The sequence below is a fragment of the Coenobita brevimanus genome, chromosome 100 (genome assembly GCF_032717465.1).
Source record: "Coenobita brevimanus isolate Jiangsu-jjx chromosome 100, ASM3271746v2, whole genome shotgun sequence".
Taxonomy (NCBI): domain Eukaryota; kingdom Metazoa; phylum Arthropoda; class Malacostraca; order Decapoda; family Coenobitidae; genus Coenobita; species Coenobita brevimanus.
In genome coordinates this window covers 53,527,634-53,543,055 of record NC_137053.1, presented here as the reverse complement: position 1 = coordinate 53,543,055, position 15,422 = coordinate 53,527,634, and the positions used below count along the sequence as shown (strand labels likewise).

Sequence of the window (15,422 nt, the reverse complement as noted above, 5' to 3'; positions counted from 1 at the left end):
ACAGTAAAACCTCGATATAACGGACTTCAATAGACCGGAATTCACTTTTATCGGACTAGAGGAGCTACCGGACTAAATTCCTCTATATCGGAAAAAGTCCGATAAAGCCAGAAGCAGTCCGGACTGCCTGACCACTTCAGCTGTGTTCACCACAGTGAGGTAAATAAATTACATGTTTATTAGTGTACAGTACAGTGTTGTGATGAGGAGAGGTAGATTGAGATGGTTTGGACATGTGGAGAGGATGGAGTATGATAATTGGGTGAGGAAGATGAGAAGTGTTAATATTGGGGGTGGGGTTATGAGGGGTAGACCGAGAAAGACATGGGATGAGGTCAGTAAGTGTGACCTCAGGGTTAAGGGACTGAACAGGGAGGCTGCAATGGATCGTGCAGCGTGGAAAGCCACCATTAGGTGACCAAGGCCGACGCATGCAAGGGTGTTGGAGCCTTTAAAAATTAAACGAGTGAAACAAACAGTACAGTATGATTATATATACCATATGATTAATGTAGCGAAGTTATAACACAGTACATTACTGCAGCGGTAGTCAAAACAGTTTAAAAACCGTTCATGCAATGTGGACTAATTTCAGATATATTGGAAAAAATCCGGGTTAGCGGGGGGAAGTCAGGATGTCGCATGTATCAGAATTTCGCATTTTCCGGAATGGTTTGGGCCACAATTAGTCCGTTATAGTGAGGTCTTACTGTATGTATATATATTGTATATATATATATATATATATATATATATACAGTGATGCCTTGAAATACGAAAACTCGATGTACGAATTTCCGATGGTACGAAAGCGATGAATGTAGGACAGATTCCACAATACGAAAGTATCTGTCTTGATGGTACGAAATGCGATACAAGAGGAAATACAAAAAATTGAAAATGGGCGCACTGCACAGCGCCGCGCTCACTTACGGTGAGAAGATGAACTAACCCCTCTCTGGTAAACACATTTTCGCATGCTTCTCAGTCATCACGTCCATCGTCTCCTCTCAGCTTCGCTGTACGTTACGCAGTTTTTCACTGTTCTTCCTTGTTTCGTATTTTTGCCATGCCTCCCAAGCGCCCTGCATCACCTTCAACATCCGGGGAACCAGCTGCCAAGAAGAAACAGCACCATACTCTGACTCTGGAGAGGAAATTGGACCATCAACAGCTTCAGAAACACCTGCACCAGTTGAGGAAGTACCAGGGGAGCAATAGGGTCCCACCATGTGACTTAGTACCATATCAACGACATGAATCTCCAGCCGCAGCACAGGTCTATATTTAACTGTACAGTGTACTAATACTACAGTACTGTAATTAGTTGTATGTTTTATTTTTTTATTTCTGTACAATAGTATAGTACTGTACAGTGCTCGTCAGAAGTATGGGGCGCCCTGCGTCCCTCCTGAGAAACAAACCTTTCAACATTGAAAAAACATATAAATAATGCATTTTATTTAACTTTAGTGCTTCGTATGGTAGCCTTTACGTTTCTTCACGGACCTGAGACGTCTTGGAAGTGAAAGGGCGAGGCTCCTGAGGTGCTGGAGGGGTATTTTGTCCCAGGAGTCACGAATGGCGGCTTCCAGCTTAGGCAAAGAGCTCACGTCCTTCCCTTGGAGACTCTTCTTTACGAGGTACTAGAGGTTTTCAATCGGGTTGAGGTCTGGGCTATTTCCTGGCCAGTCTGTCATGAATGATACCTCGCAGTCACGAAGCCAATTGGTGACCGATTTGGCCTTGTGAGCAGGTGCACCGTCCTGCTGAAACACTTGTGCACCTGTTAGCTCGAAGGAGTCTGGTAAATGATCACACAGAAGCTCCAGGTAAACATCCTGATTCACTCTGAGGTTCTTGGGAAGTACAACAAGCTTCCCCAAACCCTTCCCTGAAAAACAACCCCATACCATGAGTGAATCAGGATGTTTAACTGTGCTTTCTACATACCGTGGGTCAAGTGGGTCACTACCTTTGCATGCTCCTCTGTTACAGGTAACACTAAACGTTGCCTCATCAGACCACAACACTGACAACCATTGCTCCTCACCCCAATTTCGATATTTATTAGCAAAGGCAAGCCTACGAATTCTCTGGCTGCTAGAGAGAAGAGGCTTTTTCACAGGCCTGTGACTTGTGTAACCAAGCTCATGCACCCTACGAGACACTGTTCTCACAGACACCTCACCAAACACTTCCGGGTTGCTCTCCTTAATTTTCCTTGCACTCACACAAGGATTAAATTCCACTGCACGTTTTAAAACATTAACAGACCTTGGGGAAGTTTTCCTAGGCCTACCAGGCCTCGGTTTCTTTGTGGGAACTTCACCACTGTTTTCTTCCCGAAACCGCGCACACCAACGATGCACTGTCGATCGTGCCACACCAACCAATTCACTAATTTCCTTTGTCTGGTGGCCTGCCTCCTTTAGAGCAATGATCTGGGATATGATTTCACTCGATAGTTCACGGGTAGGTGCCATAACAAAGTTTTGAAGGCCAAAACACTGCGGGACACTCGGTAAAAAATGGCGCAATTTGAGAGGGACACTCGGCGGAGTTCCTCTTTCTCAGGCAGCCCGTGGGCGACTGAGGCGGGAACCAACCAGCGCATCAGAAGGCCTCAGGCTACCGTGACGTCATGCTCGGAGCTCAAACTTGTGGCTCAATTCTTACCCCCCAAAATGGGTGATTCTTTTTGGGCCATAAGTATTGCACGCCCGGCGGACAACGCTGAATACTTCTGACGAGCACTGTATATGTGTATTGCATACTTCTAAATAGGAGGGTAAAGTATAAATCGGGGGTCCAGTGGGGTCCTGGTTGCATTTTATATGTATATTTCAGTGGGGAAAATCGTTCCGATATACTAAATTTCGGATTACGAAAGTTTTTTTTTGGTCCCTATCCCTTTCATATTTCAAGGACTCACTGTATATAGTGGTAGGTGGTGGCGACCATCATCCACTCACGTGATGTAGTGCTGCCTGCTTCTTCCTTAGCCTTTATCATTCTTTTTCTGTGCCTGCCCACCTCTCTTCCTTTTTCTTCCATTTTTCCTGTCACTTCTTATTGCTTTTCTTTCCTTTACAAGTGGCTTTACATTGAGTGACAAGCCAGATGGTTTCCTGTAAGCCAAGAAACCATTTACAACGCTGGGTGGTAACCATATAACCATACCATATGTGCTCCCTATGTGTCAGCAAGTGGGTTGGTGGAGGGTTAGTGCCCCTCCCTGTAAAACAAATAACTCAAAGTCAAATGGCCACCCCGTCCGGGATTATGGCGTTTGGCAATAGATAGATACAGTAAAACCTCAATATAACGGACTTCAATAGACCGGAATCCACTTTTATCAGAGTTGAGGAGCTACCAGACAAAATTTCTATATATTGGAAAAAGTCCAATAAAGCCAGAAGCAGTCCAGACTGCCTGACCACTTCAGCTATATTCACCACAATAAGGTAATAAAAAAACATGTTTATCAGTGTATAGTACAGTATTCTTATATACAGTCAATCCTCGTAAATCACGGCAATTTGGGTCTGGACCACTGCCGTGATTTATGAATTCCATGATTTATGAATAATAACTCTTATGTGAAAAATTAATTTGGGTCTGGACTTTGGCCAACTCGCCCCCACAGCACCCTACCTACACCTATCTAGGCACCATCACACACAATCATACAAATTTAGGAGTATTCAGTGCATGTATTAAGGGATCTCACCTTAATCCTGTGATGAAATTGCTTAAGTGATTGGAGTGGGGTTGTGTTGGGAAGAACTTAGAACCTCTCAGCACGTGTTCTTCCCAAACTCTTTCACCAGCTTTGAAAACTTCTCTCCCCTCTCGACATGACAAATGAGCTCCAAACGTTGACTGTACGACAACTGCGGCAGCTTCTTGACGCCATACTGCTTAGAGCGCTTCATTGGGGGATCAGGAGGGGCCATGGCAGGTAGGAGGCAGGGGGAAGTTGCACAAAAAAAAAACAGGTAACTCTCGTACTCCACGGCGACGGTCTGTAGTGTGTGGACTGGCGGGACAAGAACAGCAATAACATGGCGGCATCAGTATGCACATATGCCACCAGGGACGCGCGGTGATTGGTTGCTGGGTCGCGATTTTCAGTTTGAATGCCGCGGTTTACGATTCTCCTCGGAAAAGGCCCACTTGGGTGCCTAGATCCGCGATTTTCATGACTTAACAGTGATTTAAGGTTGCCGGTAGTCTGACGGCCACCTAGCCATGATTTATGAATCCGTGATTTATGAACACGTGATTTATGAGGATTGAGTGTATATTATACCATTTGATTAATGTAGTGAAGTTATAACACAGCACAGTACCGCAGTGCTAGTGAAAACATTTTAATGACCGTACATGCGATCCTGACTAATGTCTGATATATCGGAAAAAGTCCGGACCAGCAGGGGGAAGTCGGGATATCGCTTTTATCGGAATTTCGCATTTTCTGGAATGGCTTGTCCCCCAATTAGTCTGTTATAATGAGGTTGGCTTGTGCCCCAATTAGTCCATTATAATGAGGTCTTACTGTAGGTAGATATATATACAGTACATATATATATATATATATATATATATATATATATATATATATATATATATATATATATCTATATCTATACCTGTACTGTATATATATCCATCCATCCATTGCCAGACGCCATGTATCCCAAACGGGGTGGTCAAGGGCTTAGAGTTAATTGTTTTACAGGGAGGGGCACTAATCCTCCACCAACCCCACTTGACACGTAGGGATGCCAACAGCATCTGGTGTTCCCAGGCGGTCACCCATCCAGGTACTAACCAGACCCAACGTTGCATATATATACAGTATATATATATATATATATATATATATATATATATATATATATATACACAGTAACTTCTCAAATAAGATGAGGGTTATGTTCCTGGAGAGGTCGCATTATCTAAAAATGCGTTATTTAAACATAATTTTCCCATAAGAAACAATGGTAATATTGGGGGTTACATTCCTGGACTTTGGGAAAGTCTACCCATTTGGGAAGTTATGCTGCTCTAAACTTAAAAGCGACAGTATCAGTTTGAAAGATAATCCACGTTAAAAACAAAAACAGTATATTTGAGGAGAAGTAAACAACATTTGAGCTCTAGTTGGGCCGAAGCATTGTTTACTTCTCCCCAAATACATACAATACTGTTTTCATTTTTTACGTGGAATGTCTTCCAATTTTGCTTCTTACACAGCATTGTGAAAGTTCTTTAACATTATTAATACAGTAGTAGTTCATAGAAACAATGCAGTAAAAGCAACATTTTCATTACGGTAAGTAGGTCACAAACAATAACAACACACAACATCACCTCATCTATGCATCACTTGTCGTCTGCTGCATTCCCTCCTCACCCCACTTCCCCACCTCCAGCCCTCCCCCACCTCCCGCCGCTCCCCTTCCTCGCACTGCAGTCCTTCCTTGCTCTGCTGTCCTGATATGTAAAGACTTAATTTACCATAATGAAACAGATACAGTATATATATATATATATATATATATATATATATATATATATATATGTGTACCTTTATATATATACAGTACCCTCGCGTCCAACACGGTAATATTGTTGTGCACAGGTCCCGTGTTGGACCAAAAACATGTTGGACAAACAACAGAGCTTATGGGGAAAAATGAATTATGTCAGCAGCCCTAGGAAAAGTCACCCTAAATACCTACCATATACTTTTACATATATTGGTACTACTATAATTATAATAAATGGTGCTGTACTAGAATGATAACTAACATTTTAGGATAGTGTTGGTGGGCTTGCTGGGAACGGAAGGTGATATCCGAGGCTGTAGGTAGTCCTACTGGGTCCCTGGAGGATGGCTGCTGGCGTCACTAGCGGGTAATGGCTGCTGCTCCTCCTCAACCTCCCTCATAAATCCCGCGAAATCACACTCAGAATCACTATCCTCATCCACATCCATGGAAGGTCCTGCTTCTGCCTGTCCTAGCACTCCGTAAGCCTTCACTGCTGCCAGGATCTTGTCTTGGTTTTTTATTATGGTCCTCACGCAGGCTTCATTCACATCGCAGGCCTTGGCGATGTCCACTTTCCTCTCCCTTTTCTTCTTCCTCTCGATGATTTCTAGCTTGGTGGCCTGAGGGAGGTGCCGCCGCTTCTTGGGGTTCTCAGAAGGCTTCCTAGGCATTTTGAGCGGGATAAAATGCAGTAGCAAGGGCAGAAAATGCAGTGAGTAAAAAGCACCTTCCAATGCCAATTATGCGACTGAGTGGCACTGTGGTGGGAGAAATTTAAACAAAACATCACGTGAGAGCAGAAACTTTTTTGATTGGGCGACATCACGATCATGTCACGATAGCGGGTGGGGGAGGCAACTTGATCAGAAGTTTTGATTGGCTGTCAGCATCACAGGAACGTCCAGTATGACCGTGTTGGACCAGGGGTGATCGTGTTAGAGGCGAACTCTGTGGATTTCGCCCACTTCTCGGAGCTCCGTGCGTGTTATGCTAATGCACCCATGTTACAGTAATTAAATTGCATTAAATTGTACTAATTTTTTGCTCTCCGTGCTGGACGTGAATCGTGCTGGACAAACGCGTGTTGGACGTGAGGGTACTGTATATATATATACAGTATATATATTTTTTCAACTGAATAAATTAAACCGTCCCTGAGACAGTCTACCAGCTCAGGACTGTCCAAGGCATGCACGGCTAAATTGAAAACATCACATACATTTAAAGTCACGTTAAATCGAGAAACCCTTGTCAGTTAAACATTTCTCCTTAAATATTTGCTTGTGTTAAAATGAAAACTTGCTGTTTAAACTCATGTTAGTTGAAAGGTTACTGTATATATATATATATATATATATATATATATATATATATATGTGTGTGTGTGTATATATACATATAAATATGTATATGTATATACATATAAATATATATATGTATATATATATAAATATATATATTTTTATATATATAAATATATATATGTATATATATATATATATATATATATATATATATATATATATATATATATACACACACACACACACAGGGTGTGCCAGAAACGCACAGTGGTTTTTAAAAGAAAATAACAGCATACATAACAGTATATATTGTTTCACACAGATACATTCTTCATGTTATGGATAGATAATGTGAAAATTATATTAGTTAAGTGTCCACCATTAAGGTTAACACTCGTGTAGTCTGGCCGTAAAAGACAACATAACTTGCAGCAACATGTCTTGCAGAATCTCCAGAGTGCCTCTCGAATTCGATCTTTAAGCTCTTTGATACTGGCAGAAGGTATTGCCATGGAAACTTATGCAGTATGAGCAGTGGCTCCATCTTGCTGGAACCACAGGTGACGAAGATTTGCCTCATGTCTCAGAAACATTTCCAGCTTGGCTTTGTAGCACTCATCATTCACTGTTACAGCACAACCCTCCTCATTTTCAGAAAAATACAGGCCAATTATGCAGTCAGAGGAAATTGTGCACCACACTGTCACGTTTGCACTGTGCAGAGGTCATTGCTTATGTTCGTGCAGATTGTTTTCAGCCAGAAGTTGACAATTCTGTTTGTTCACATACCTAGTCATATGGAAATGGGCCTCATCCGACATCAATAACCTGCTCACAATGTCCTCCTCAGCTCTCATAAGTTGCAAGAACTTGCTACAAAACTGAAGTCGCATTACCTTGTTCTGTTCACAAAGCTCCTGGACAACTTGAATCTTGTAAGGATTGTAATGAAGATCTTTGTGTAAGATTCAGCAAATGGTGCTATCCACCAGAACAAGTGCGACAGCTTGCCGCCGAGCTGAGCTGTGTGGACTACACAAGATGGCGTCTCATACGATTCATGTTGTCTGGTGTATGTACCAAATGTGGACATCCTGGAGGTTTTATGTCTTTTGCACTTCCTTCATGATGCCATTTTGATAGAGTAATAGAGTATTGCGACTAGGAGCATCATGTCGATCAAAATGGAGTCAGAAACTGCATTGTGTATCTGTGATAGACTCTGTCCTTATAAATGTCTCTACCGCCAGTATATGGTGTTGCACAGACCAGCACTCCATCGCAACTGAACTCAAAGCACACTGAAAGTAGTGGCATGTAGTTCTACAATGCCACATGGTGGGTGACTTGAGAACTAAATTTTGAAAACTGTTAGGTGTGTCTGGCACACCCTGTTTAAGGAGAATGTAAAATTATATGGAGAGAGACAGACAGACAAATATGGAAACATGGTGGCATTGTGGAGTTGAAGTATGCTGGGAAGTGTTAGAAGTACCCTGAGATAGTTTGGCCATACTGGGAGACCGAATAGTGAAAAGTTGATTAGGAGAATGTATGTGCCTGAGGTAGAGGGGGAAGTGGAGACCAAGGATGAGGTGGTAAGATGAACTGGAGAGGGATATGAATGAAATTGGTGAAGGCTGGAGGATGAGCAGCCTGATGGCAGAGGAGAGGGCGGCATGGAGATTACAGTAGTGCACCAACTTTCGCTACAGCAGGATTCGCGGAATCCACTTTCGCGGCATGCACCAAATATTCCCTAACTTCCACTTTCGCTTGAAAAAAATTGATTTTCGCGCACAAATTTTGGGTTTGGGACAATATTTTGAACTTTGAATTTCCTGCACCGCCCGCCCGCAACCCACCGCCATCTTGAATGACGTCATGTCAACACTCTGTCCACCCATTCCCGCCATTGTGTTCGAGCGTGCTAGCTCCATTGTGTTGGATTCTCACGGTTCAATGGCTCTACTATACCTGGTAGTGTGGGGAAAGGGCCTAGTGGTGTGGGGGGAGAGCCTGGTGGTGTGGGGGGAGGGCCAGGAGGCAGTGGTGGTGATAAAAAGTGGCCGGGACATTCAAAGTCGGGAGGAAAGGCCAAGGCTAAAAGAGAGTATCGTGTTGGAGTGAAGAAACGGCAGTATAATAATGAAATGAAAAGGAAGATAGTTGAGCACATGGACAAGGGCGCAAAAAACAGTGAAATCTGCCGTATATTTAACATCCCAGAATCGACATTGCGTAGTATGAGGAAACAGCATGGTGGTAGCGAGGCAGCAAGAGGTGGCGCCAGTACGTCTGGCGTGGCTAAATAAGCCCGCCACGTGCCTCGGATACTTACCCCCAACATCCATTAAACACCTCAGCTTGGTCTCTGTGGTATGTTTCTCCTCATATAATGTGTACTGTACAGTTTTTATTGTTTGTATCTCACAATGCAATGTACAATAGTGATTTGATGTACTGTATTGCAAGTGAAAATGAAAATCTGATGTTACTTTAGGATAACCGGGAACCAGTTAGCCTTTTTGCCATAAAGACAATGCCCCAATTTTGGCTAATTCTACTTTCGCACATTATTTTTGGACCCAGTTAGGCGCGAAAATTGGTGCCCCACTGTATTTGTTTGTGGCCATCCTCTCCAGGAATAAGGCATCTGCCTGTAGATGAATATAGATAGAATAGATTTGACATTTTTCCATTCACTTGTGAATTGTATACTGATCTATCTCTTCTGTACAAAGTTATCACTTTCAACCCTGTCTTTAGTAATTTTTAGATATCTGTGCTTGCTGACTTCGTCAGTGTTCCATTTCTGTTTTAGGAAGCATCTGCAATCATCTGCTGGTGAATAATGTACAGTCCACTCATTTCGTTTTAATGTAATTAGAAGTGACTTAGCCATAGGATATACCCAGAATATATAAATCTCTTTCTATGAACTCCTGCTAAACTTTTTTGTAACCCACAGGTATGACCCTCATGCCACACAGTTCATCAACTTCTCACAACTCTCGGACTTCATTGCCAGTCTTGACAGCCCCTTTGGCATTCCAAAACCCAACACAGTGGCTCTGGTTTCCTTTGACCTGCCTATAGCCAAAGGGGACAAAATTCACTGCCTGGACATTCTACATGCACTCACCAAACATGTCCTTGGGCATGTGGAAGAGACAGAGGAATTCAAGAGGGTGAGTGTCTCCTTAAGTGTTCAGACAGAAGAAAAGAGCAGGTTAATTCTTAAAGTTGTAAGAGATGTAGTGACCTCCTCCCTTATAGCCAGTGGCCCTCTAGTTTAATTGTGTGTTGGTGATGGGTGTGGTGTGTAGTGTGCTAGGTGTGAGCAGCAGCTGTTTGGATTAGTTGTCATTTACTGTGTGGTTTCTAGTCTTTCTGGTCATACCATCATTGTTGTCTTTACAATCATGAAAACAGGGACATTGCATTCCACTGAGGTTGCACCAAGCCAGCTTGCTGCACTTAGAGGGAATCTGCAGAATATTTGCATTTTCTATTTTGTATCCTATATTCAAAATAGCCATGAAACAGTTGTTGATGTAAATATTTCTTAAACTGTAACACATACTCCAGACCTCTTTACTCTTATTCTGTAGCATGTTCTAATATTATCAGTATTCTCATGTTCCATATGTGATCCATTGTAACCACAATTCCAGGAAGGGGAAAATCTATCTTTGTTAGATGCTAATCCTTTGCAGGAGCCATGCCCCTGTTTATGATAGTTCTTGGTGTGGTGGAATAATTAAATTGCATTTAAGTAGGTTGCTGACATTGCATCTTCCTTTTTTTAATGTTGTCTTTTAATTTTGTGAATTTTTTGGACCAGTTGCGTTGTGTTGTGCAAGTTGGTGGTGCTGTGTGGTAGGAGGCAAAGTGTTATAATACAGTAATGATTTTTGAATGATTTACCAATCAACCTAGAAGCTGGATTTGTTAAAAATAATGCCTTAAGACTCAGCTCAGTGACATATATGTCATACTTTCATGTACCAGTAATTTTGGTTAATCATTCATAATTTAGTACAGTAATAGTGAGTGGCTAATCTGGAATTTGATGTTACATAATATTGTGAGTACATTTCTAACAGTATAAAATAATAAATGTAAACATGCATATAGGGATGTTAGGCCATTGTTATTTATAGCTAAACTTTTTAGTTGTTTCACTTCAGCATTCCATTACTTATCCAGCGATTGTCTCAGCTCCTCAAAATGCATTAACATCCACCACCCTCACTATCCACCATCTTCCCGCCATGGCAAGTATATATATAGTTTGCAAGACTGCATTTTATAGCATAAAAATCTCATAGTCCTTTTGTTAATAATACAATTCTGGATGGCAACGTTCTCATTTGTAAAAACTAGGTAACCCTTTAACAAAATCAAGACAGTGGCTTGGGAAAGTAATATGGCATAAGTATCCAAATGCAGTACTCTCTTGTTTTATATAGTACAAATATACTTCGATCCTGGAAATATGTTTTTGATTTTGTGAGCATGTATCTTCCATCTTAGCAATCCATGGCACTGTGAGGCAAGAAACACTTAATTCTTTATGATCAGGCTTTACTGATCTACCAGAAAACCCCGCCGACATGTCGTAAAAATACCCCCGCTAATACCAATACACCAGTCCTGTATGAGACAGCCCTAGCATGTATTCAATATGGACGGTGGGTGATAGCGCCCAAGTGGTGACATGTAGAGGTGTATGGTATGTAGGAGGACTGCTCGGCCTTGATAGCAGGCTGTGAAGCCTATGCCCAGAGTCAGACACAAAAAAAAAATAAAACACAGAGCATCTGCTCATGCAGTGCTGAGCAAGAGAGAGAAGTAACAGAATTAAAAGTGAGTAATGAATCACCCTCAGATGAAATAAAACAGCTCAAGAGAGGAAACAATAGATTGGAGGAAGAAAGGGATAGGATGAAAAGTAAACTTGACGAGTACGAATCAAAAACAAGGATGCACGATGATCACATTAAGGAAATCAAGCAAGAGCAAAAGGGATGGAAGAAAATTCAGGAGGAAGGGAAAATAGATTTGAAGGAGATTATAGAACAACACAGAAAAGACAACCAGGAAATGGTGGAGATGGAAGTGGTACTAAAAAGTAGAGAATCTCTAATCAGAGATGTAACTGACAAGAAAAAATGCGTGATAATCTCAGGTTTGAAAGAAAGACCTGTCAGTAAGATCAGAAGGAAAAAGAGAACTGAGAAGGGCTAAAGAGATAATGTCAATAGTTATGGAGTGTAACAATGAAGCTCAAGAAGAGATTGAAGAAGTGTTCAGCTTGAAAGATACAAAGAGGGAGGGGCAAGGCCACTGAAAGTTAAATTTCAGTCTCAGGTCATGGTTAGTGAAATCATCAACAAGACATGGAAATTAGCAGACAAGTAGGGGTTCAAGAATGTTTGGATATGGAGAGATGCAACGGGAGCTCCAGCTCTTCTTGTCATCATCTCTCCATCCATCTCGGGAGTACTGCCCTGCTCGACTGGTGCTACAGTCTACTCCTGCCTCCTTCCCTGCTCTAGCTCATTTACTATATCATTCTACATCATGCTACTGGGCATACTTGATGATGCGCCGGTTTCTGGGTGACTGGGGCTGATTACGTGGCATGTCTAAGAGTCAATGTTCTCACTCGACACGCGCGCGCACACACACACACACACACACACACACACACACACAGTATGATAACAGAAAGGTAATTTGTTTTCAGAAAGGGAAAATCATGTGTTACCAATCTATTCAGCTACTATGACAGAGTTGCAGAAACATTACAGAGAAGAGATGGATGGGTGGACAGTATCTATCTAGATTTCAAGAAAGCATTTGACAGAGTACTGCACCAAAGACTTTTATGGAAACTGTACCATCAAGGAGGTATCCAAGGCAAGTATACTGTTGGATGCAAGATTTTCTCAGAAAAAGGGAAATGAGAACAGAACTAAGAGGAAATTACTCATCATGGAGGGAAGTGACTAGTGGAGTTCCACATGGCTTAGTGCTGACACCAATTATGTTTTTAGTGTATATAAATGATATAGATAGTAAAACTGGAAATGAATGCTATTTAAATATGTTTGCTGATGATGCAAAAATACAAAGGAGAATTTCTAACACAGACTGTTGTAAAGAGCTACAAGAAGAATTAAATAAACTTCATGAATGGAGTAATACATGGCAAATGGAATTCAGTGTGGACAAGTGTCATGTAATCTAGTTTGGTAAAGGTGGAAAAAGACCAGATTGGGATTATAAGTTAGGAAGTAAAACCCTACGCATATCAGAAAGAGCGAAGGACTTAGGCATGATTATCAATAACAGACTATCTCCGGCTGACCACAAAAGTGAGAAGGTACGGAACATGTATACACTGCTTGCAAATATGAGATAATAACATCTTTCTCCAGAAACCCTGGAGTATGCATCAATAGTCTGGAATCCTCATCTCAGGAAAAACATAGATAAGATCGAAAAAGTTCAGAGGGGTGCTACAAGATGGGTACCAAGCTTAAGGGATCTGAGTTATGAAGAAAGACTAGAAAAACTGAAACTGCCAACTCTACAGGAGAGAAGGAAAAGAGGAGACATGATTATGCTGTATAAATGCATATCAGAGAAGGAGAAAATAGACATAAATGAATATATGTCCTATGGGGATGCATCAGCAATAGGACACTGCAAAAAACTGCATTAAAAGAGTGGCGTTATAGACGTAAGGAAATTCAGTTTCCCAAATAGGGCAATTGATCAGTGGAATGCACTACCAAAAGAAATAGTGTGTGTCAAAACAGTTCATATATTTAAGGAGATGTATGATAGAAATGGTTTAAGACACGGGACAGTACGAGCTTGACTCATTCCTGTAAAGATACAAGTAGGTAAGAACACACACACACACACACACACACACACAGTACAAAGGAACAGTGTGGTAATATTTGGAAACAGGGAGGAGGAAGAAAAATTTAGATCCGTGAGACTCGAGAGAGACACGAACCTGGTGAGAAGAATATTAGGCAAGATTGATCCCTAAGGAGAGAAGTGGGTAAAAGAAAGTGAGGAAGTAAGGAGGATAGGGCCTTATAAGAAAGGGGAAACAAGACCAATGAGAGTCAAGTTATCATCAGAAAGTGTAGTAAATGATATACTTAAAGTGACATGGAAACTAGGCAAAGAGGCAGGGATGGAAAATATTATAATAAGAAAAGATTTGAATGAAGAAGGAAGAGAAGCTTTAAAATCATTGAAGGAACAAGTAAAGGAAAAAAATGATAAGAGGACAGAGGAAGAATGTAATACTTTTTTTGGAGAGTGATGGATATGAAAGTAAGGAAGTGGTATGTGAGGAAATAGAAGTGAAGGAAACTAAGAGGGATGGCTATGAAAGATCAGAAATTGAGGAAGTGGTACCAACGGAGAGAAGGAGAGAAGAGGGTATAAAAAACATCAAAAATAATTTGAAGGTGGTATATACTAATGTTGATGGTTTAATATCAGCAAGGCTTGAAATTAACGATTTCTTGAGGGAAATGAACCTGATGTCATGTGCTTTGTAGAGACGAAATTAAGAGAAGATATTGATGTTCATTTGGGAAATGGTAAATACAAACTGTGGAGAAGAGACAGAAAAGAAAAAACGGGAGGAGGAGTGATGATAGCAGTGAAGAACAACATAAATGTTGATACCGTGGAAATGGGAGAAGGCAGGGTTGAAGTGACATATATATATGAAATTAGAAACTGGAGAGAATGGAAAGAGAGATACGGCAGTAGTGTACGTTCCCCCCTAAGACAAGAGGATGGAATGATGACGAATACCAGGAGATGTTGTCAGATATGGCTAGTTATTTACAAAAAATAATTGAGAAAAGCAACAATATTATTTTGGTGGGTGACTTTAACTGTAAAGAGGTGAACTGGGATGAATGAGACTCAGGAGGCAGCGGGGATTTGTGGGGCACTATATTATTAAATATAATAATGAATTATGTGATGACGCAATGGGTCAAAGAAGAGACACGGTTCCGAGGTGAGGACACACCAGCAAGGTTAGATTTGCTGTTTACCAAAGAACCCGATGTAATAGAATCATTTAAATATTTCTGTCCTATAGGAAAAAGTGATCATGTGGTCATTGAGTTCCAGGTGATAATAGGGAACGTCGAGCCAAGAGACAGGCTTCCTAGGCAGGGAAGATACAACTTTGGGAAAGCAAATTTTACAGGATTAAGACAATTTTTTGAAAATGCGGATTGGAGAAAATTCAGAGAAACAAGAGAGATACAGAGGAAGTGGGATATCTTTCTAGACCTCTATAATTTGGGAGGGGAAAAATTTGTACCAAGAGTAAGGGGGAAAGAAAACAGGAAAAAGGAGTGGTTTAATAGAAGGTGTATGATAGCAAAAAAAGAGAGAGATAAGGCGAGGAACAACTGGAGAAAGAGAGGTAACAACAGAACAAAGGAAGAATATAAAAGAACTAGAAATGAATACACAAGAATACGTAGAGAAAAAG

General features: G+C 41.2%; 1 protein-coding gene across 1 annotated transcript in view; it reads left to right on the top strand.

Annotated features, from left to right (window-relative positions):
- Positions 1 to 15,422, top strand: part of LOC145414591 (sodium channel protein 1 brain-like) — a 1,229,691-nt gene that overhangs the window by 1,098,805 nt on the left and 115,464 nt on the right. The window contains exon 34 of the mRNA XM_080284113.1: positions 9,837 to 10,056. Coding sequence (XP_080140239.1) covers positions 9,837 to 10,056 — 220 coding nt within the window. The remainder of the gene's footprint in view (positions 1 to 9,836; positions 10,057 to 15,422) is intronic.